This window comes from Peromyscus maniculatus, chromosome 10 (genome assembly GCF_049852395.1).
Source record: "Peromyscus maniculatus bairdii isolate BWxNUB_F1_BW_parent chromosome 10, HU_Pman_BW_mat_3.1, whole genome shotgun sequence".
NCBI lineage: Eukaryota > Metazoa > Chordata > Mammalia > Rodentia > Cricetidae > Peromyscus > Peromyscus maniculatus.
In genome coordinates, this window is record NC_134861.1 from 96,552,554 (window position 1) to 96,573,695 (window position 21,142).

General features: G+C 43.8%; 1 protein-coding gene across 11 annotated transcripts in view; it reads right to left on the reverse strand.

The window, feature by feature from the left end:
- Positions 1-21,142, reverse strand: part of Klhl8 (kelch like family member 8) — a 63,270-nt gene that overhangs the window by 33,680 nt on the left and 8,448 nt on the right. For 7 of the 11 annotated variants that reach the window (XM_076546822.1, XM_076546816.1, XM_076546818.1 and 4 more), the window contains one exon: positions 3,723-4,077. In XM_076546822.1, coding sequence (XP_076402937.1) covers positions 3,723-3,938 — 216 coding nt within the window. In that variant the 5' untranslated portion in view covers positions 3,939-4,077. Of the gene's footprint in view, positions 1-3,722; positions 4,078-4,598; positions 4,660-12,052; positions 12,140-21,142 lie in introns of those variants that run through there. The other 4 variants (XM_076546826.1, XM_076546823.1, XM_076546824.1 and 1 more) reach the window with 2 other exon arrangements.

Here is a 21,142-nt window from a genome sequence, read left to right on the forward strand (position 1 = left end):
GATGCACATTACACCAATTATGCACATTACTTTCCTTATCCTTATTTTACTGTTTAAAAAGATAGACAATTTAAGTGCCAGGATAAAAGCTTTAGAACCTGTTAAAATGAATTAAAGAGAAATTCAGATTCAGACAGAAGAATTTAACAGTGAAATTATTTCAGGATTGGATCATAAGGTTACAGAAAGAAAGCCTGTTTTCACACAATCAACCTTAATTTATCTGGTAACCATACAGCAGCTACCCGGTCAAGTGAATGCACAAAATAATTGGACTCCAATTGAAATGTTAAATTTAAGAGGGTTTAAGGAGGCAATAGTATCTTATGGCATGCATTCCCCATATGTAAAGCAAATGTTAAATTCCTGGTCAACTTATAATAAGATTATACCACAGGACTGGCGAGAGCTGGTAAATGCTGTTCTGGAACTCAGGGGCACAGGTACAGTGGCAAATGTGGTTCAAAGAGGAAGCTAAAAACATAGAAAGTCAGTGGAGGGCTAGGGGTGTGGAAATCTCCCAGGAGCTTTTGGAGAAGGTCAATATGCTGCAATACAAAGACAATGTTTATATGATAACCAAACCCTTAATTCTATGTTAAACGGCAGCCTTGAATGCATGGGACAGAACTGAGGAAGCAGGAACGGAAACAGAGTCATTTACAAAGGTTATGCAGGACCCAAAAGAATCCTTCATGGATTTCTTACAAAGACTGACTTCAGCAGTAAAGAGAATGGTCCCAAATTCAGAAGCTAGCCAGATAATAATCTGTTCATATAGATAAAATGGAATTTTTATCTGAATTTGTCAAATGTTAATGGACTAGACATTGTTAATGTAATTCTTGACTGTATATATTGTATATACTTATTGGATAGTTTTTCTTGTATTAGTTATAAGCTTTTTTAAATTTTAGACAAAAAGAGAGGAAATGTGGTGGTATTGTGTTCCCCAAAATATTGTGTACCCTAATAAACTTATCTGGGGTCAGAGAACAGAAAAGCCACTAACTATTTAGGATAGGCAGAGGTAGCACAAGCCTTTAATCCTAGTATTCCAGAGGCAGAAATCCATCTGTTCAAGGATACAGCCAAGCATGGTGACTCACGCCTTTAATCCCAGAAAGCGAGCCTTTAATCCCAGGGAGTGATGGTAGAAGGCAGAAAGATATATAAGGCATGAGGACCACAAACTAGAAGCATTTGGCTGGTTAAGCTTCAGGCTTTCTAGCAGCACAGTTCAGCTGAGAGCCATTGGGATGAGGATACAGAAGCTTCCAGTCTGAGGAAACAAGACCAGCTGAGAAGTTGGCCAGGTGAGGTAGCTATGGCTTGTTCTGGTTCTCTGATCTTCCAATTTACCCCAATAACTGACCTCAGGTTTGATTTTATTAATAAGAACATTTAAGATTCATGCTACAATAATCAAATCTTTGGCTTTTGAGAACACAAATGAAGCATGCAAGAGAATAATCAGGCTATTAAAGGCAAGATCTGCATGCTTGGAAGACTGGATTAGAGACACTTTAATGTTGAGGCTCATGACCATGATGATATGTGGATAAGAGAAGCAATTTCAAGAGGTTTGAGGAATGTCAGATGTTTTGGATGTGGAAAGCAAGGACATTTGAAAAGGGACTGAAAACAGGTCATTCCTAGAAACAATGTTTCTTCAAGGAACAATGGCAACAGAATGCCCCTTCCTTCTGGAGTAGGCAGAAGGTGTGGTAAGGGAAAACACTGGACCCATGAATGTAGATCAACAAGGAACAGGCAAGGTAATACTTTGCCTCAGTCTTCTGGAAACTCCCAGAGGGGCCTCAGGCAGGCCCCCACAGCAAATACAGTTCAGACCTTTTCTGCAGTCACAGAGGAAACCCCTACTCAGAGCAATTAAATAACCAAACGCCTATTGGAATAAACCAGGCTGCTCGGGGTGATGAAACAGCTGAGACAAAGAGAAAAGAAAATTCAGGAGAAACCATAAAGCAAATTTTTTGGCAAACTTCTATAAATGAACAATGACCAAAATTAACAATAAAAATAAATGGTGTTTTGTTGTCTGGTCTGTTAGACACAGGTGCTGATGTGACCATAATTGCACCAGAATATTGGCATCAAACTTGGCCTCTTCAGGAGGTAAACGTTAGGAATTGGAACATTATTTTAAGTGAAACAGTGCAAGATGGCTCGAATGTATAGGTGGCTAACATAGCTATGAACCTATAGGGTCGAGACCTGTTACAACAATGGAATACTCAGATTAACATCCCTCCAACCTCAGAAACAAATCATAAACTAGCACGTTTCTGAGAGAAATATTAGAAGATATTATTCTAATGAGTGGTCACCAGCCATCCAGGTTGTACAAGAACAAGACACAACAACTGATGATCTTCCAAAGACACCAACAGCTCTACCTTTAAAATAGTTAACAGACAAGCCTGTATGGGTCCAGCAATGGCCTTTAACAATAGAGAAACTCCAGGGTGTAGAAGAGCTGGTAGAAGAACAGTTAAATGCTCAGCATATTGAAGAATCAACCAGCCCTTGGAATTCTCCTGTACTTGTTATTAAAAAGAAATCTGGTAAATGGAGAATGGTAACAGACCTTAGAGCAATTAACAAAGTAATCGGGCTCTCTACAATCCGCAATTCCTTTGCCTACTCTGTTACCTAAAGGATAGCCTCTTATAGTTATTGATTTAAAAGACTTTTTCTTTTCAATACCCTTACAAGAAAAAGACAGAGAAAGATTTGCCTTCACGGTACCTACTTATAATAATTCTCAACCGGTTAAGAGATATCAATGGAGGCTCCTCCCACAGGGAATGTTGAATAGCCCAACCCTGTGCCAATATTTTGTACAACAGCCATTGAAAGTAATATGTAAAAAATTTCCTAAATCTATAATTTATCATTATATAGATGATATTTTACTAGCTGACTCAAATGCAGATACTTTAGAAAGAATGTTTGAATAAGTAAAGAAATTTTGCCTTGTTGGGGATTACAAATTGCTCCTGAAAAGATACAAAGAGGTGGAGAAGCTATCTTTACTTGATAACCATTTACAAAGGAAAAACTGGTTTTCTCCCAAGGAGTCTCACTGGGCATATTAACCACACTTAAGGGCAGGTCCCATGCCCAGCAATCAATGGCCTACACAACAATCTCAGTGGTGTTGTTGTAGACTCTTTGTCTCAGGTTGCTTTGTTTGGGTGTTTTTGTCTTCCTAGTCTTTGCTTGTGTGTTATGGTTTCTGATTTTGTGGCATTTGTGTGTGTTTGTGGTGCCTCCCTCCTTGGGTTTTTTGCCCAATTCATTTTCTAAAGAGAGAGAGAAAGAGAAAGGGTGTGGAGTTAGGTGGGTGGGGAGTGGGGAAGATCTGGTAGAAGTGAGGGAAAGTGTGATCAGAATATATTATATGAAAAAAGTTTCAATTAAAAAATAACAATAAATTAGTACAACAACGTGCCCATTTCCAGGCAGAGTGCAGCAGCACAGGCCTGTAATCCGACACGCAGGAAATTTGAGGCAGAAAAAGCATGATTTCAAGGCTGACTTGGGCTGCACTGGAGACACTGATTCACAGAGAACTGAGATTAAAGTCACTCCTAACATAACAAATAAGGATGACACCTAACATTTTTATGTGAGTACAGAAACTCCCGTTTTCTGTACCACACAGAAGAAGTTGGGGAAAGAAAAGTTGGTCTCACCTTCAGTGTGACATCGCAGAGCTCCCCATTCTCATAGAACCGGAGGAGAGAACTGTGGAAGTCTTTCCATGCTTCGTTGGCTTCAAAGATGAAGGAGTCTTCGCCATCACACTCGCTGACAGAAGACCTGCTCCTCGCTGGCTGCTGCGGGGGCTGCCGACGCCCCTTGGTCACGTGACTCCTAACTTGTTTCCCATTGGTAGACTCTGAAGCCATTTGCAACACTCTTTTTATGGAGCTTCCTTCTGAAACATCCCATTTACTCTTCTTTTAAGGGTGAGAAGATAGAAGACAGATGCAGCCACTAAACGTTAGACATCTTTCAAAATTCCTTCAATTGCCATTATATAGTTTGCTGAAATATTAAAAAAAAACACGCAAAGATAAACTAAAAGGTGTTATGATTATAATTCATCAATACAATACATGTAACCACATTGATCATACTGAAAACCCTGCAGCTTTACACTAAATGCCACATGACTCACTTCATCTAACTACATCATCGAAAGAACAGCTTTAAAATTCAATACAAAAACAAAGGACATAAAAATGGAATGTACTGGCTTCAAAACCAGAAGCTGTGAACTAAACAGTTTATGCTTAGAAACTTTGAGGACTCAAAGCAAAAATCAAAGGTTATTTTTATAGAATTAGGTTCTTCATAGATTCTACGTTATACTGATTCCACCACTGAGACCCTGCTTAAGCTTTAGTTATCTCTTTTGGGAAATGGGTGAGTGCATCACTTACAGGAATATTCCAAGAGTTAAAGATATACAACCAGAAACATGAACATCTGAACTAAGTGTGCAGACCTCATTGTATCTGCATTTCTATAGAGAATTTACTACTTACATACAAAATCACCCTTACTTCACTAATAAGCATATTTGATGAATATTCATATCATTAATAGGTATATGCTACAATTCTGCCCACCTGAAAGAGACAAAAGGGTTTTAAGTTAAACCTTCTGCTACCACTTACTGGCTGTGATCTTTTTTGAAAGTTTTCCTAACCCTTGGTTTCTCTACCTATAAACAGAACTGTCCCCAGGGTCACAGAAGTGCACTAAACTTCAGGGGCGCTTACAAAACTGTAAACCATGCTGCAGATGTTTGTGTTGGGATGGAAGCTTGCAATAGTAGGCAGCTTTTGAAAACTATAAATGCCTTAACCAGAAAGTCAGGTCTATGGGGTTCTTTTACTGTTAATCTCATCTCTCAGCTTTGTCAGGAAACAAAGTGGGTGATATAAAATCATGGGCTGTAGTTACTAACATATCTGTGGCAGACACAACATGATGGTGATCCCTAACAGGTCACATCTGTATCTATCTCCTTGCCTGTACGAAGTGTAACCAACCTCTAAGCTACAGTACGTGGGAAGGTGATGGTGGGCCACACTCTTGACTACATTAGATTGTACACTTCCACATGCTGCACTTCCTTCTAGGACAGAACAAATGTGGACTAGAGTCTCCAGGAGGGGAGCTCAGGCCCTCACACGTGTACAACAAGCATTTTACCAACCCAGCTCCCCAGCTCCCTAAAGCAACTCTTTTAAGTTCACAACCCCACTTCAGAGCCAGGCGTGGTGGCACACACCTATGATCCTAGCACTTGGGAGACTCAGGCAGGTGCATTGTGAAGCCCCAGCATAAGAAACAGAAACGAAATAAGAACAAATACAAAACAAGTAGTGCAATCAAACCATTTCTGCAAAGGGTCAACAAGTACATGACTTTGGCTTTGAGTGTCATTTGTACTCTATCACAGCTACTCACCTCTGCCTTTGTAGTAAAAAAAAAAAAAGGCCCCAAATGAGAATACATGAAGGAGTACAGCTGCGTTCCAATAAAAGTCTCAAAAGTATTTGGTGGGTACAATTTGGGTGAGTCATGGTTTGTAGACACTTTGCAAGATAATCATCTTTAAACCAGTCAACCCTGTTCTAAAAATATTAAGACAAACTTACCAGACACAAATAACTCAAAGGTCTTGAACAGAAACTGGACATTCTAAGGAGCAGAATAAGCTCTTGTCCAGTCCTGTCCATCCTGTTCAGGATGCAAATCATTTGCTTGTTTAGTGTATCCAATCTGTAGACATATCCACCCATTAGCACTTAGTAGTAGCTGCTGTGGCATCGCAGTGCGTGTGTCCCAGGTAACCATATGCAGTATCCTAATGCTACATCCAGATTTAACCATCCTTCATCTCACTGCCTACATACTGTAGTATTGTCATCACAAGAAGCGTATGGTATAGAAAGACATTCTGAGAGAAGGGAAGAGACCGCATTCATGCACTTTTATTATAGTATGTTCATATAATTATTCTGTCTCATTAAATACTATTAATGTATTACTGGGCTCAAGTTACAAGTTAAATTTCATGGATGATGATGGTGTATGTGGTATAGAAGTGGGCACACATGTGTTATGGCACACATGTAGAGATCAGAGGACAACTTGATAGAGTCAGTTCTCTCCTTCCAAGTATCTGCATGCAAAACTGTCTGTTTGGAAGTGATGCCATCTATAGTCTCAGTATCTATCAGAAGTCCTGAGACATATTACCCAGGAGCACCACTGTCTGTAACAGTCTCAAATGACAAGACTGCAGAGGTGCGGGTTCTGAAAGAAAGGGAAAGGTGAGAGAGGAGGGGCTGTGGCTTTCAACAGGGAACAGAGAGATTCAGCTCACTAACGGAACTGTACTGTGCCTCACTGCAGCAGGGGTCACATGATTCCGCACATGATGGCACATACATACACATTAGCTAGTGCAAAAGACAGGTGAAATGTAAGTGATCATTGTACACCCCTAGTCCTGAAGCCACACATGATGTGACCCCCGTGGGAAACAGAGGAAGAGTTCATGGGACTTACTGTCTGTGACCACTGAAAATGAGTCTACAAGTATCTTAAGGAGTGCCTTTAAAATTAGACAAACATTGCTAGATTAGATAAAAAAAAAAAACCATTTTAGTCACAAGACACAAATACACCAAACAGAAATGAGATATAACTAGATTAACAATATTAAAAAAATAAAATGCATGGAAACAGCTAGATTATTAAAAGATATAGACTTCAACACAAAAGGCAAAGGTACAGAGAGATGATAATACCAGCAGGGCACAGTGGCAACATATAAACCCAGGACCTAGTAGCAGAGGCAGGAGGATTACAAGTTTGAGGATAGCCTTGGCTTCACTGCAAGTTCAAAACCAGCCTGTACTACATAGCAGGACCTGATCTTAATAAAAATAAGGGCTAAAGGTATAGGCTAGTGGTAGGGGACTTGCTTAGCATGTGTTCAGTCCCACAAGGAAAAAAAAAAACCAATGAAACCACCAATCAAATAAACAAAAACCCTGGATATCAAATGTGACAGAATGAAGCTGGTCCCTTACCTTCTGCTACTGACAAACAATAACTAAAAATGGAGTTAGGATCTGAACATAACCCCTGAAATGGAAGACTACTAGGGGATGGGGCATGCTGTAGCTAGTCCTAGTACTTGGAAAAGGAGGGGAACATTGAGGAGGAGAAGGAAAAATGTTATGAAATATTATTTTGTTCTTTATTTATTTAATATATATACAGTGTATTGCCTGCCTGTCTGCCAGATCTCATTATAGATGGTTGTGAGCCACCATGTGGTTGCTGGGAATTGAACTCAGGACCTCTGGAAGAGCAGCCAGTGCTCTTAACCTCTGAGCCATCTCTCCAGCCCCCGTGGAATATTATTTTAAGTGGACAAAGATGTGTTACATTTGTTTATGCTGTGGAATATTACTTTAACTGTGTAAAGGTGGGTTACTTCTGTTCATGCTGCATTTGTTTAAGGATGTAAGGCTGTGTGATTAATTATGTAAAGATGGTTGCATCTGTTTCACCTTGCCTGCCCAAGGCACCTGATTGTTCTAATAAAGAGCTACCTGGCCAACAGCTAAGCAGGAGAAGGATAGGCAGGGCTGCTGGGCAGAAAAAAAACAAATAGGAGGAGAAATCTCAGCTCAAGAGGAGGAGGAACGAGAGAAGGACAGAATGAGGAACATGCTTGGGGCAGGAGCCAAGCAGCTGCTGTCCGTCAGACAGACAGACAGACAGGAGGAGCAGTGAAAGTAAGATATACAGAAGGAAAGAAAAGTAAAAAGCCCTGAGGCAAAAGATAGATAAACAGAAACAGGTTAAGTTAAGTTAAAAGAGCTAGCCAGAATGCCTAAGCTAGGCCAAGCATTGAACACTGATAAGTCTCTGTGTCATGATTTGGAAGCTGGTTGGTGGCCCAAAAGAAAAAAGTCTGGTACAGAAAAACACTTAAGAAATGTTAAGTTCCCTCTGGTGCAATAATGGGAGAAATAAAAAGGCACAACAAATTGGAAGGAAACAGAACTGTCCACATCAATGTAACTGGATATGTGCAATCCCCTGGTTCAAATAACAAATCATACTGAACCAAAGAGTCTAAAGATTTGTGCAAATTGTACTGAAGGGAAGGAAAGGGAGACAGGAACAACACTGGCTGAAAAGAGTCAGGTTGGATCTGTAGACAAGGAACTCGGTGTTCTTACTCTTCTGCAGGGTTTACAGGAGGACATGTCTGTGGTGTCTTTCACCATGATGGACATGTATCAGAAGACATGCTATCTCTGTTCTCCTGGCCTTGAGGAGGAAGCAACAAGCTTCTGCATGAGCTGCTGTGTTCTTCCTGCTGGCACCTTACCCTGTGTACAGACAGCCTGGTGTGTGATAACAGTGGGCAGAAATATGGACATTTGCATTTAACAAGAAAGAAGTGCCAGGAGTCTGATCCTTGTAGTATCCTCATATCTCTCTCTCTGTCTCTCTCTCTGTCTCTCTCTCTGTCTCTCTCTCTCTGTCTCTCTCTCTCTCTCTCTCTCTCTCTCTCTCTCTCTCTCTCTCTCTCTCTCTCTCTCTTTCTCTGAACCTAGTTTAACTGTAGAGACACTATGGTGGAGGTACCCGAGGTTTAATGGCACACCTGATATTAAAGCTGATAGAAGTCAAAAGGTGGGGTGGGACAGGAGAGAGAACATGTCACACTTCAATGGCTAAGGTTCTGAGATGAGGCTTGAGATCTGCACATGCCCTTTGTCCCCAGGGAGGTCCCTTTATGTCCTATTAGCAGACATTTTTGATGTAAAACATTTCTAAGGAGCACCTAACAATAGTAAGTTTACAAGGTCATAAAACACAAGGTAAACATGCAAAGATCAACTCTATTTCTATGTACTGGCAATGCATGATGGAAACAGAAAAGTCCATTGCTTCTAAGAAAGGGAGACACTCGGGTCTAAGCCCAATGAAACTTACAGAACCCACACACTGAAGTATGTTATTGAAGCAAATAGAAGCAAACCTAAAGAAACGGGAAGCCGCCACAGTTCCTAGGCTGGAAGACTCAATTTAGTAAACATGACTGACTCTGATTTAAATCAGTTCCAATCAAGCCATACAGGAAGTTTTTATAATAGACACTGACAAGCGGAATCTAAATCTTCTAATGGAAAGACTAAGGGCCCAGAAACAGGGTTTGAGGAACTACCATATCCAATGTAAAACTCAATATTGCATGCCTTCAGGAACAGTGTCAGGTTACACAGCCCCAAGCATAGGAGAAATAACTCTGGTTTAAATAAATGATGGAATCAGTAAACAAATGGGGGAGAATACACAACCTCCTCATGAACAATAATTTCAGGCTGGAGGAGAAGGGGCTGGGGGGGATTGACTGCCTGCTGTGAGCCTGCTGTGAACCTACAGTGAGCCTGTTGTGAGCCTGCAGTGAGCCTGCTGTGAGTCTACAGTGAGCCTGCTGTGAACCTACAGTGAGCCTGCTGTGAGCCTACAGTGAGCCAGCTGTGAGCCTGCTGTGAGCCTGCTGTGAGCCTGCTGTGAGCCTACAGTGAGCCAGCTGTGAGCCTGCTGTGAGCCAGCTGTGAGCCTGCTGTGAGCCTGCAGTGAGCCTGCAGTGAGCCTGCTGTGAGCCTGCTGTGAGCCTGCTGTGAGCCTGCAGTGAGCCTGCTGTGAGCCTGCTGTGAGCCAGCTGTGAGCCTGCTGTGAGTCTACTGTGAGCCTGTGAGCCAGCTGTGAGCCTGCAGTGAGCCTGCAGTGAGCCTGCTGTGAGCCTGTGAGCCTGTGAGCCTGCTGTGAGCCTGCTGTGAGCCTGCTGTGAGCCTGTGAGCCTACTGTGAGCCTGTGAGCCTGCTGTGAGCCTGCTGTGAGCCTGTGAGCCTGTGAGCCTGCTGTGAGCCTGCTGTGAGCCTGCTGTGAGCCTGTGAGCCTACTGTGAGCCTGTGAGCCTGCTGTGAGCCTGCTGTGAGCCTGCTGTGAGCCAGCTGTGAGCCTGCTGTGAGCCTGCTGTGAGCCTGTGAGCCTACTGTGAGCCTGTGAGCCTGCTGTGAGCCAGCTGTGAGCCAGCTGTGAGCCTGCTGTGAGCCAGCTGTGAGCCTACTGTGAGCCAGCTGTGAGCCTGCTGTGAGCCTGCTGTGAGCCTGTGAGCCTGCTGTGAGCCTGTGAGCCAGCTGTGAGCCTGCTGTGAGCCAGCTGTGAGCCTGCTGTGAGCCTGCTGTGAGCCAGCTGTGAGCCTACAGTGAGCCTGATGTGAGCCTACAGTGAGCCTGCTGTGAGCCAGCTGTGAGCCTGCTGTGAGCCTGCTGTGAGCCTGCTGTGAGCCAGCTGTGAGCCAGCTGTGAGCCTGCTGTGAGCCTACAGTGAGCCTGCTGTGAGCCTGCTGTGAGCCTGCTGTGAGCCTGCTGTGAGCCAGCTGTGAGCCTGCTGTGAGCCTACTGTGAGCCTGCTGTGAGCCTGCTGTGAGCCTGCTGTGAGCCAGCTGTGAGCCTGCTGTGAGCCTACTGTGAGCCTGCTGTGAGCCTGCTGTGAGCCTGCTGTGAGCCTGCTGTGAGCAGCCCTTTGGTTCAGTCCACAAAGAGGAAGGGGTAAGTGTGGAGATTCCAAATAAATTATGGAGACTTTTCACTCATATGTGCATGAGAGAGAACGGGGGGCGGGGGGGAGAGAAAGGATGTGTGTGTGTGTGTGTGTGTGTGTGTGTGTGTGTGTGTGTGTGTGTGTGTAGCATGTATGTGGTGGTCAAAGGACAAGCCTGGGTGGGAGTCCTTAGGTGTCTTCTCCCTTTTGTTTGAGATGGAGTCTCTCACTGCCCTGGAACTTGGCCAGTAGGCTAGGCTAACTGGCCAGTGAGCTTCCTGGGACCACCTACCTTCATCACTGAGCTCACCATCATTGTTGGAATTATGTGTGCATGCATGTCTCCACATCTAGTTTTGAGTTCTCATGCTTTTGAGTCAAATGCTTTTACAGACTGAACTAAGCCTTAAGATACTTTACTACTGAGGTGTGGCCTGTGGATAGTGCCACAGTGAGCTCACTCTAAAGAGCACAGCATGAAACAGGTTAAAATAGAGAATGAGTTCACGGTGGTGAGATCTGACACATGCTTCAGCCAGGTGATCACGGTGAACAGCAACTGACTCATCTCACGGACTTCTACAACCTTAACTCGGCACGCTGCAGTGAGAACGCACTCTGTGTCCCTTGTCTCGGCCTCTCAGAGCCCACAACCTCAGTCTGGCCATGAGAAAAGCATCAGACAAACGCCAACGAGACACTCTACAAGCTATCTGACCAGTACTCATCAAAGTCAGCAGAAAAGAGGGAAAGCTGGTTACCATGGCAGCAGGAGACCAAGGAGACAGACACAGATACTGAATTTACTGCGGCATCCTGGGGGTCCTGGAACGGGGAAAAAGTAAAAAGCAGGACACTGGAATAAAGTGTCAGCTTTTGTGCTGGTTAGTTTTCTTGTCAACTTGACACAAATAACAGTCAGCTGGGAATACGGACCCTCAATTGAGAAACTGCCTCCATCATATCTATACACGGGCATTTCTTAACTGCTGATTGATATGGGAGGGCCCAGCCCATTGTGGGTGGTGCTACCCCTAGACAGGTGAGCCTGGCTGTATAAGAAAAGTCCCTGAGCAGGCCAGAGGAAGTGTGCAGAAAGCAGCATTCCTCCACGGTTTCTGCTTCACGCTCCTGCCTCAGCTGCCCTAGATGACAGACCACACCTCTAAGATGTGATAAACCCTTTCCTCCTCAGTTTGCTTTTGGTCATGGTGTTACCACAGCAATAAAAAACCAAACTAGGACAACCTTAATTAATAAACATGTATTAATAAAAGGGTACTGATTAATTGAAACAATCCCATCAAAGTAACACATCAGTAGCAGGAGAGACTAGCTAAGGGGTCTGTGGCAGTTCCAATACCTTAATAATGTCCTTGTAGTTCTCAAACCAGTGTAAACCAAAATGACAAGATGGGAAGTCAGGGCAGAGACATCAATAGCACACGACCTGAGCAAACGCAGCCAAGTGAATTTCAAAGAAGCACCAGAGCAATTCAACAGAGGAAAAAAAAAACCTTTTCATTAATAACAGCACAACAATATAGCCATATAAACAAAACTAAATCTTGACCTAACGCTCATTTTAATATGAAAATTTACAATGGATCAAAGTTTATTATGAAACTAAACATACTTACTACACATTATATATCACACAAATATAAAGCTTTAAAAAGCCATGATTTATCTTATATAGTACTTAAATGTTGCATAAGTGTAATTATAATTAAAATTATAAAACTTTCAGAAGAAAACCTAGAAAAGCTTCATGACTAGGAAACCTCATGTTACAGTTCTGAGATTAAAAAGGAAAGTCGCTGAGGTGGACTGCATTAACAATGAGAGAGAAGCTGTAGGCTGGAGTGTGGTCAAGTGCCTGCCTCCATGCAGTGCCCTGGGACACTCATGTTTGGGACAGGCAGCAACAATAAGGAACCCGTGTGCCATGTAAGCAAAACTGTGAGAAAGCAGACACACTTAAACATGAGAACATCTGAGAGTCACCTCGCAACACATGCTCCAAATTTATAAAGAACTTGCAAGTTCAATAAAAAATAAACCCAAAATCTCAAATTAAAATATGGACTCAGAACGTATCACCAGTGCAGATGGTAAATATGTGAGATACCTCACAAAAAGACATTCAGTATCACTTCTTTTAGAGGAGTAGATTTAAACCATGAGGAAAATACCATCACACACCTATCAGAATTGCCAAGATGAAAATATTAACAATATTAACATAGTTAAGAACATTCTGAAAAGTCAGAAGACAATCCCAGGAATCAACAACTGAGGCTGCATGAAATTAAACAGCTTCTGCAACTCAAAGGAAATACAGAATGAAGCGGCCGCCTAAAGAATTGGAGAAAATCTGCCAACTATAATCCGATAAAGAATTATTATCTAGAATCTGTGAAGAACTCTAAATACCAACCCCCTGCTAATCCAATCAATAAAGGGGCCCACGAGCTGAACTGACAGTTCTCAAAGGGAGAAATACACGTGGTCAATGAACACTGGGAAAAGTATTAACTCCTTCTTCACCATCAGGAAAATGAAAGTTAAAAATGCTTTGAGATCCGTCTCACCTGTCAGATGACCACTAGTAAGAAAACTCCAGGCAATGAGGACGTAAAGGAACCTGTAGTGGGATACGGGCGGAGATGGAAACTAGTGCAGCCACTATGGGACCCAGCAAAAACCCTCAAACTACAACTACTGTATGATCCAGCTATACCACTCTTATAACACAAGGATTCTAAATCAGCGTCCTAGAGATACTTGCACATTAGGTTTATGGCTTCATTTCCTCACAATAGCCAAGACATGGAACCATCTACACACCCATCAGTAAGGAAAGGCCAAAGAAAATATGGTACATGCATACAACAGAACATTATTCGGCTGCAGAGAAGAGTGAAATTATCACACTCACAAGAATATGGATGAACTGGAGATCACTACATGAAATAAGAGACTCAGAAAGATAAGTATGTTTTGTCTCATACAAGGAATCTAGATTTAAATGTGCATGTGTACAAGTACATGCCTGAGTGGTGTGGTGGGGGTGGGGCAGGGGAAAGGGGCTCCATGAGAGCAGACAATGAGGTCTGCAAGGGGAAGGGAGGGAGGGGGAAGGGAGGGGAAGGGAGGGGGAGGGAGGGGGGAGGGAAGAAGAGGCAGCAGGATGTGTGTCATGAAGGAAGACTATTTGGGTGAAGGAGGAAGGAGAGGTGAGGGGAGAGGCGAGGGCAGGGGTAGCGAATAAGAACAATATAGTGATGTATAAAAATACAATGAAATCCACTTACCTGTATGCAACAAAGATTATTTTAAAAATTAGCAAGTGCTGATAAAGATAAGAAATGCCTGGACCCTTTAAATATTACTGCTGAGAATACAACACAGTTCAGATAGTCTAGAATATGTTTTGACAATTTTCCTATAAACATGCAATATGATCAAACACTGACTGCTGACAATCTACCATTAAGGAACATTTACATTTGTTTAAGAACTTGCTATAAAATTTGATAGCTGCTCTACCCACAACAGCTAAAACCTAGAAACAAGCTAAATGATCTCGAGATAAGCGGATAAACTCAGGGTGACACACCTGCACAGGGGACATTAGTCCACAAGACAAGGGAATGAACTGCACTTCACAAGCCCCCTTATGTATTCTCAAAAGGACACAATCAGTGTGAGCGGTTTAGCAACAGCTGAGTAGTTGCTAAAATCAGAGGCGCACAGAGGGTGTGACTACAGGTGTCACCAGGTTTTAAAGATGAACTGTCCTGTATCCCCTACAATGTATAGATTTGTACACCAAAAAGGGCAACTTGGTTATATGATAATTGAAACAGAAAATGGACAGCAGCATTCTACCAAACTCATTATACAATTCAGAGGACAAAAGTACATATACGTCATGTGCGCATGCACACGAGCGTGCACGTACACGTGTATATAGTCACAAGCCACTCTGCTGCCTGACAGGTGAGTCAGCTCACAGAATAAGGTGTAAAGACATCACCACCACCCCGAAAATACTACTGTCATCTTAACTACCAGGAGCATCCTAGTCACAGAGGAGCGTCTTTTGTCCTTTTTATAGATGAACTGAGGACACACAGTAGAACCCTCCACCATGGTGGAGGTAAGATCCAGATCACGCAGCAGAGCTCCGAAGACTGTACCATTACCACCACACTCCTGCTCAGAACACCGCAAGGAAGAGGACTACAGGGCAGACATGAACACTAAGATGCCCGCCTTCCCTTCTAAAGCTGTCTCTTCCTGTTCCCTCGCCATTTTCCCAGTTCTAATTCAAACGCTGAGCCAGGCTTGAGTTCCAATGTTTACAACACGTAGGTTTCAACTTCTCTGGATTCTAACTGAAAGTTTCCTTACACTTTTTCCCTCTTTCGCTGAACAGCATCGTTTTCAGTGTGTGCTAGAAAATCCACCTCGTATCTCACCTGGACTACCTCACGATGGCCCTCCTCCCCATCCTAACATCTAAGGGCATGTGTGTATGTGTACATGGAGGCCAAAAGTCATTCCTCGGGCGCCTTCCTCACTTGTTTTTGACACAGGGCCGCTCACTGGTGCCTGTGGCTCACAGTTAGGCTAGGCAGGCTGGTAGTCAACTCTGTATCATCTATCCAATCTCTTTATCATCTATCAGCAGGGTTGAAGCTCTGACTCCTACCATTTTCTAGAGGGATGACCCCGGGCAAGGTAGTGATGTTTAGTCCTTCAGTACTGTTAGGACCTAAGTGAGAAAGCATGTGTGTGTAGCAGGCACATAGTGATTTAATGAGGGCTCTCTGTGTCTTATTTTTCTTTCTCCCTACTTTATATAAAAAACTGATGGAAGAAAAAGAAGATAGATTAGAGGCTGAGCAAGGAAGGACATTATGAACTGTTTGAACTGCATAGACTGGGCAGTTTGGAAATGACAAAATTGGATAACTATGGCAGCATATTTATTATGCATATTATCCACACGTGTACATCAACACCCACACAGCTGATTCTGTGGTGCAGACTTGTGGTCGCAGTGCTGGGAGCAAAAACGTTGATCCCTGGAGTTGACCAGCGGCCTGCCTAGCCTAACTGTGAGCCACAGGCACCAGTGAGCAGCCCTGTGTCAAAAGCAAGTGAGGAAGGCGCCCGAGGAATGACTTTTGGCCTCCATGTACACATACACACATGCATTCACTCCCCCCATAAACTCGCCTACACAAAAATGCCTGTAAAAACTCTCTTAAAATAGTCTATTTAAAAATGCAATGTTTCCAACTTTGAAAAGGGACAAGAATGTTGTCCATTGGCTGGCTGAGGTCTTTGTGGGCAGATCTTCGGCCATGTCCGCAGCCCTTGATACCTCGGCACAGCAGCAGGGCAGCTCTAGTGTTACAGCTCTCAGGAGGCCTCAGCCCCACAGTGACGAGTGTTACGGTTCTTCCTGAGGCCCTGGGCAGCAGGACTCCTCAGTCGCCATGGCAGCTGGCACTGTAGCTTCTAGGCCTGAGCGGTCTTTGACAACTGCGGCTCCTAAGCGAGGCAGTCACGATCCCGCGGCCTCCTCGGTGCTTCCAGCTCCCGGGTCTCCAGAGTCCGCAGTTATTCTCCCCTGGGTGTTTTCAGTCTTCTCCTTTCTCGGTTTGCCTCTCCACCTTCTCTCCACTTCCACCACGTTTCTTATTCCTCGCCTGGCCATCTTCCCAGCTGGTCTGTGGCCTCTTGCTGCTGCTGTGATGCTGGGATGCTGTGATGCTGTGATGCTGGGGCGGCAGCCACCCTCCCCCTTCTCATTCTGCTTCCACGTCAGCTCTGCTGCTGCTCTGGTGGCTCTTGCCTCTTCTGTGGCTGTCAAAGCCACTGGCTGCTTCCTGGCTGAGTTCCACGTCTGCTGTTCAGCTGCTGGCCTCTCTGCATGGCTCTGCCTCTCCTGTGGCTGTCAAAGCTACAGGCTGCTCTCTGAGCCTCTGCCTCTCTTGCTGACTTCAGAGCCACCGCCATATCTGGCTTCATCACTCTGCGGTTCAACTGCCAGCATTCCACTATCACTTCTGTGCTTACTGCCACCACTGGGTCTTTCCTGCCATTAGCCGCTCGGTCCACCCTACAGATGATGAATGGATGGATGGATGGATGGATGGATGGATGGATGGATGGATGGATGGAGATATATGTGTATGCATGTATGTATATTATATATATATATGCATATAAGAAAAAACTGGAGTGGAGAGATGCTTTTAACTGAATATAATGTTAGGAGGCAAAACAGGAAGGTATTTCCATTCAGTTCACTACGTAAGTATAATAACCTGCGTAAACAGAAAATGGGTGTTTGCACCAATCATTTCAGACCTTCAAGTAAATTATCAACTGTGTTTGTACCAACTTTGGCTGTGCTTTAGGTCCCCAGGGGAACCGCTCCCTCTCTGGCCAGGAAATGGTTGCATGGAAGGTCTGGAGTGAGTTCTTTTAAACAGTCGTCCTTAGAACCACCTCTTTAGAAGCCAAACTGTGCTTAGCAGCAAGGGACTTCAATTGTTGTGTAACTTCCTCAGAGTGCCCAAGGAGGGTTCTAAGTGACATAAGGTTGTCCAGCTGGCTGGCTGGTACTCCTTTCTGTCTTGGGGAAGTCAGGACACCAGGGGAGAGTCTAACAGCCAATTAAGGTATTCAATCACCCCCCATACCATTTTCATTTATATGAAAATAAACAGCAGAAGGAGTGCTTTCGGTAAGAACTTACTATGAACACCAATACTGACTTTTAACCATATTTAATGGTACTCTTAACAATGTTCCATGTCTGTCCTGCACTCTAGGAAAAAATGTGTCTCTTGATGTGTCTCAGGAAGGCAAAGGTAGGAAAATAATATTCCCTTAAACACATCTGAATCTGCCTAAAGAATTAAATGTGATATGGAACTTATAAAGACTACACTAAGGGCTGGGGAGATAGCCCAGTAGGAAAGGGACTGAACATGAGGCCTAAGTTTGATCCCAACACCCACATAAAAAGCTGAATATGTGATGAGGAAGCAGAAGAAGTGGATCCCCAAAGCTTCTGGATGGCCAGCCTAGCTGAACCCCCCAGCCCCGGGTCTTAGTGAGAAATTCTCTCAAACAAACAGCTAAGCAAACCAACAAGGTGGGCATCTCCTAAGAACAACCTGAGGTCACCTCTGTCCTCCACAAGCACACACAGATACATGCCCTTGCACACGCATCTACACACACAAGCACCTGTACAACACACAGGACTGTGTATTAGCATTCAGTAACAATGCAATTAAACCTAAGCTCCAGAGCTTAAAGACAGCAAGCATTCTTTCCAGCTACCTCTAAGATTCCTGCCCCGGAAGGAGTGAGAGCAGAACAACCCCTTCTCACAGTCCATCAAGTTGATTTAAAACGAAAAAGCAGCAGTAGGAAAAAGGAGACACGGCCATGTAAGTCTATCCCATGACACCCCGAGGCACTAAGATAATGAACATAACAGGCGCCTCCACTCCCCTGCACGCCAGTACCAATCAACAAAACGTGCAGTGTGGAAAAAAAAGTACTCACCAAAGCAGACGGTTCTAACGACCTGATGTAGACACTGCGGGACACGCTGATGTTCTTAACATGCAAATAAAGTGTATGACGACGCACAGAAAACAAGACCAACAACGGAGCAGCGAGCACGGTGCTGAAACAATGTAGCTTATTCTAACTCCCTTTTCACCTTCAGAGCACAGTGCTGAAACAATGTAGCTTATTCTAACTCCCTTTTCACCTTCAGAGCACAGTGCTGAAACAAGGTAGCTTATTCTAACTCCCTTTTCACCTTCCGGCACCGGACATCTCACCCAGTGTAACGTACTAACTAACGACTAAGGCAATTCCCAACCACGCCAACTTTACTTTACACCACACTTTCCCCAGGAAGAGTTGAGAAGAACGCGCTCCAGATGAGTGTAGACGTTGTATACCTGTAATTCCAGAACTTGGGAGGCTGAGGCAGGAAGGCTGCCTTGAGCTTAAGGCCAACCTAAGTTACACAGCAAATTCGAGGCTATCCTGGGCCACATGAGACTGTCTTTCATTTTGTTTAGACTTACTTTATGAGTTAGAGTGTTTTGCCTGCATGTACACACGTGCACCGTGTGCTTGCCTAGTCCCTGGTCAGAAGAGGGTGTTGGGACCCCTGGAACTGGAGTTGGGGATGGCTCTGAGCCACCATGTGGGCAATGGGGACTGAACCTGGGTCCTCTGCAACAGCAGCAAATGCTCTCACCCCAGCCATTTCTCCGCTCCCATGAAACTCTTGTCTTACAAATTAAAGGAAACAAAACTCCATGCGGCCCTCTGACAGAAGCACCTCTTAACCAGCACTGTAGGGCTGGGGTGCAGCCTTCCACTCAACCCCAGCACTACAGACAGAGTGAGGCAAGACTCAGTACTATCACACAGTCACTGCTGCTATGCCTACTACAGGTAGCAACTGTGCTAGTCATACACAATATTAAAAAAAAAAAAAACCAAAACAGTTTATACTGTTTTTACAATTCAGTTAGATGGAGATTTTAGGTGATACCAAAGCAAAAATTTTAATCAGCATTTGGCTAATTTAAACCAGCAAATTGGTGGTGCATGAATATGCATTTACCATTTTATACACTTGTGAAGTGTGATGGCAAGCCTACCTTTGTGTAGACCTAACTTGACCACATGCAATACTCTACATAACCCACGCTATTCCACGTCTCCCCTTACTCTAATCCACTCTTCCTGAAATGCCCTTCACCAGTGCCCTTATCAGCCCTTGCTCATTCTTAAGACTCAAGCCTTCTCCAGCCTGCAATCCCAGCATCGGGAGACTAAGGAAGGAGAACTGTACACGTTTAAGCCAGCTTGAGCTACACAATCAGTTCCAGGATAACAGGGGCTACAGTATGAGACCCAATTACAAAAAAAAAAAAAAAAAAGAATCAAACACACTTTAACAATCAAGTCGACAGCTGGAGGGATGGCCCAGGAGGTAGGAGCACACACAGCTTCCAGAGGGTCTGAGTTTGATTCCAGTACCCACGTCAGGCAGCTCCGGGAGGTCAAACGCCTCTGGCCTCGGTGGACACCTGCGTTCACGTGCACATACCTACACATATACATATACACGCATGCATGCACGCATGCACCCACACGTGCACACGCACGTGCACACACACACACACACACACACACACCAACCACAAACACACACAAATAATGAAAGTAAACCTTTAAAAGCTAATCAAGTCTTAGTCTCCCGGATTCCTAGGCTGGATTGGGTGTACTGTGTGCCCATCACAATGCAATCTTCCCTTTCCATTGCATTCATCATGAAGTAGGTCATTTAGACACAACTTTTGGCAACATTTAAAGTATCTGTAATAACTGTAGTAGGCCCTTCTCTAGCAGCTGTGACAATTCCCTGACATAAACAATGTAAGGAGAAAAGCGTTATTTATCTTGGCCCACAGTTTGTTGGTTCCATGGACTTCTGCAGAACATCACAGCATTAGGATATATTAGATGCTATTACCATCTTAATAATAATGATAGCATTACTTCAGTAGTTTATTAAGAAGGCATTCAAAACATGGTAATTACTTCATTGCTTGAACTGGATCCCTCAGTTCATTACAGCCATGATGCACTGAAAGTCTAGAATACAGAACTAATAGGACATGGATTTTATCTAAATATGTGCATTACATGTGTGAACTATGTTTTTCTGAGGAAAACTACATTGCTCACTGCTTTTGAGAATGCCATAAAGCTGTAAGGCTAGCAAATTATCGTATTTTGAATATAAAGCCAAGCAAAAATAAATGTATCCTCATTTGTTGCCAAGTACCAAAGCATAGGCTATTTCCTACTGATCATGTAAAAGACAGAAGGAAAAAACAGAAGAAAACCCCAAACTGACCTGGTTTAAAATCAGTCCTAATGAGCTGTCATTTAGAGTAAGCAGGTTCAGGCTAGTCCCAGTGACTAAAGCTTGGGTCTTGAAGGCTTGCCCCCTCCCTTGGGAGGCACTCCTGGGAGGTGGTGGCGACTTTAAGGGGTGGGGATGACTAGAATGTCCTAGAGCAGTGGTTCTCAGGCTTCCCAATGCTGCAGCATTTTAATACAGTTCTTCATGTTGTGGCGACCCCACAACCATAAAATTATTTTTGTTGCTACTTCATAACTATAATTTTGCTGCTAATATGAACTGTAGAGTGAATATCTGTTTTTCCCAATGGTCTTAGGTGACCCTTGGTTGAGAACCACCGTTTTAGAGTGCCGGAGACATGCTCTTAGAGAGGCTATGGCACATCGGGTTTCCTGTTTGTTTTGCTCCAGGACACAGGCCCCCCATCCCTTGATCTTTGGTGTTACCACAGGCTCA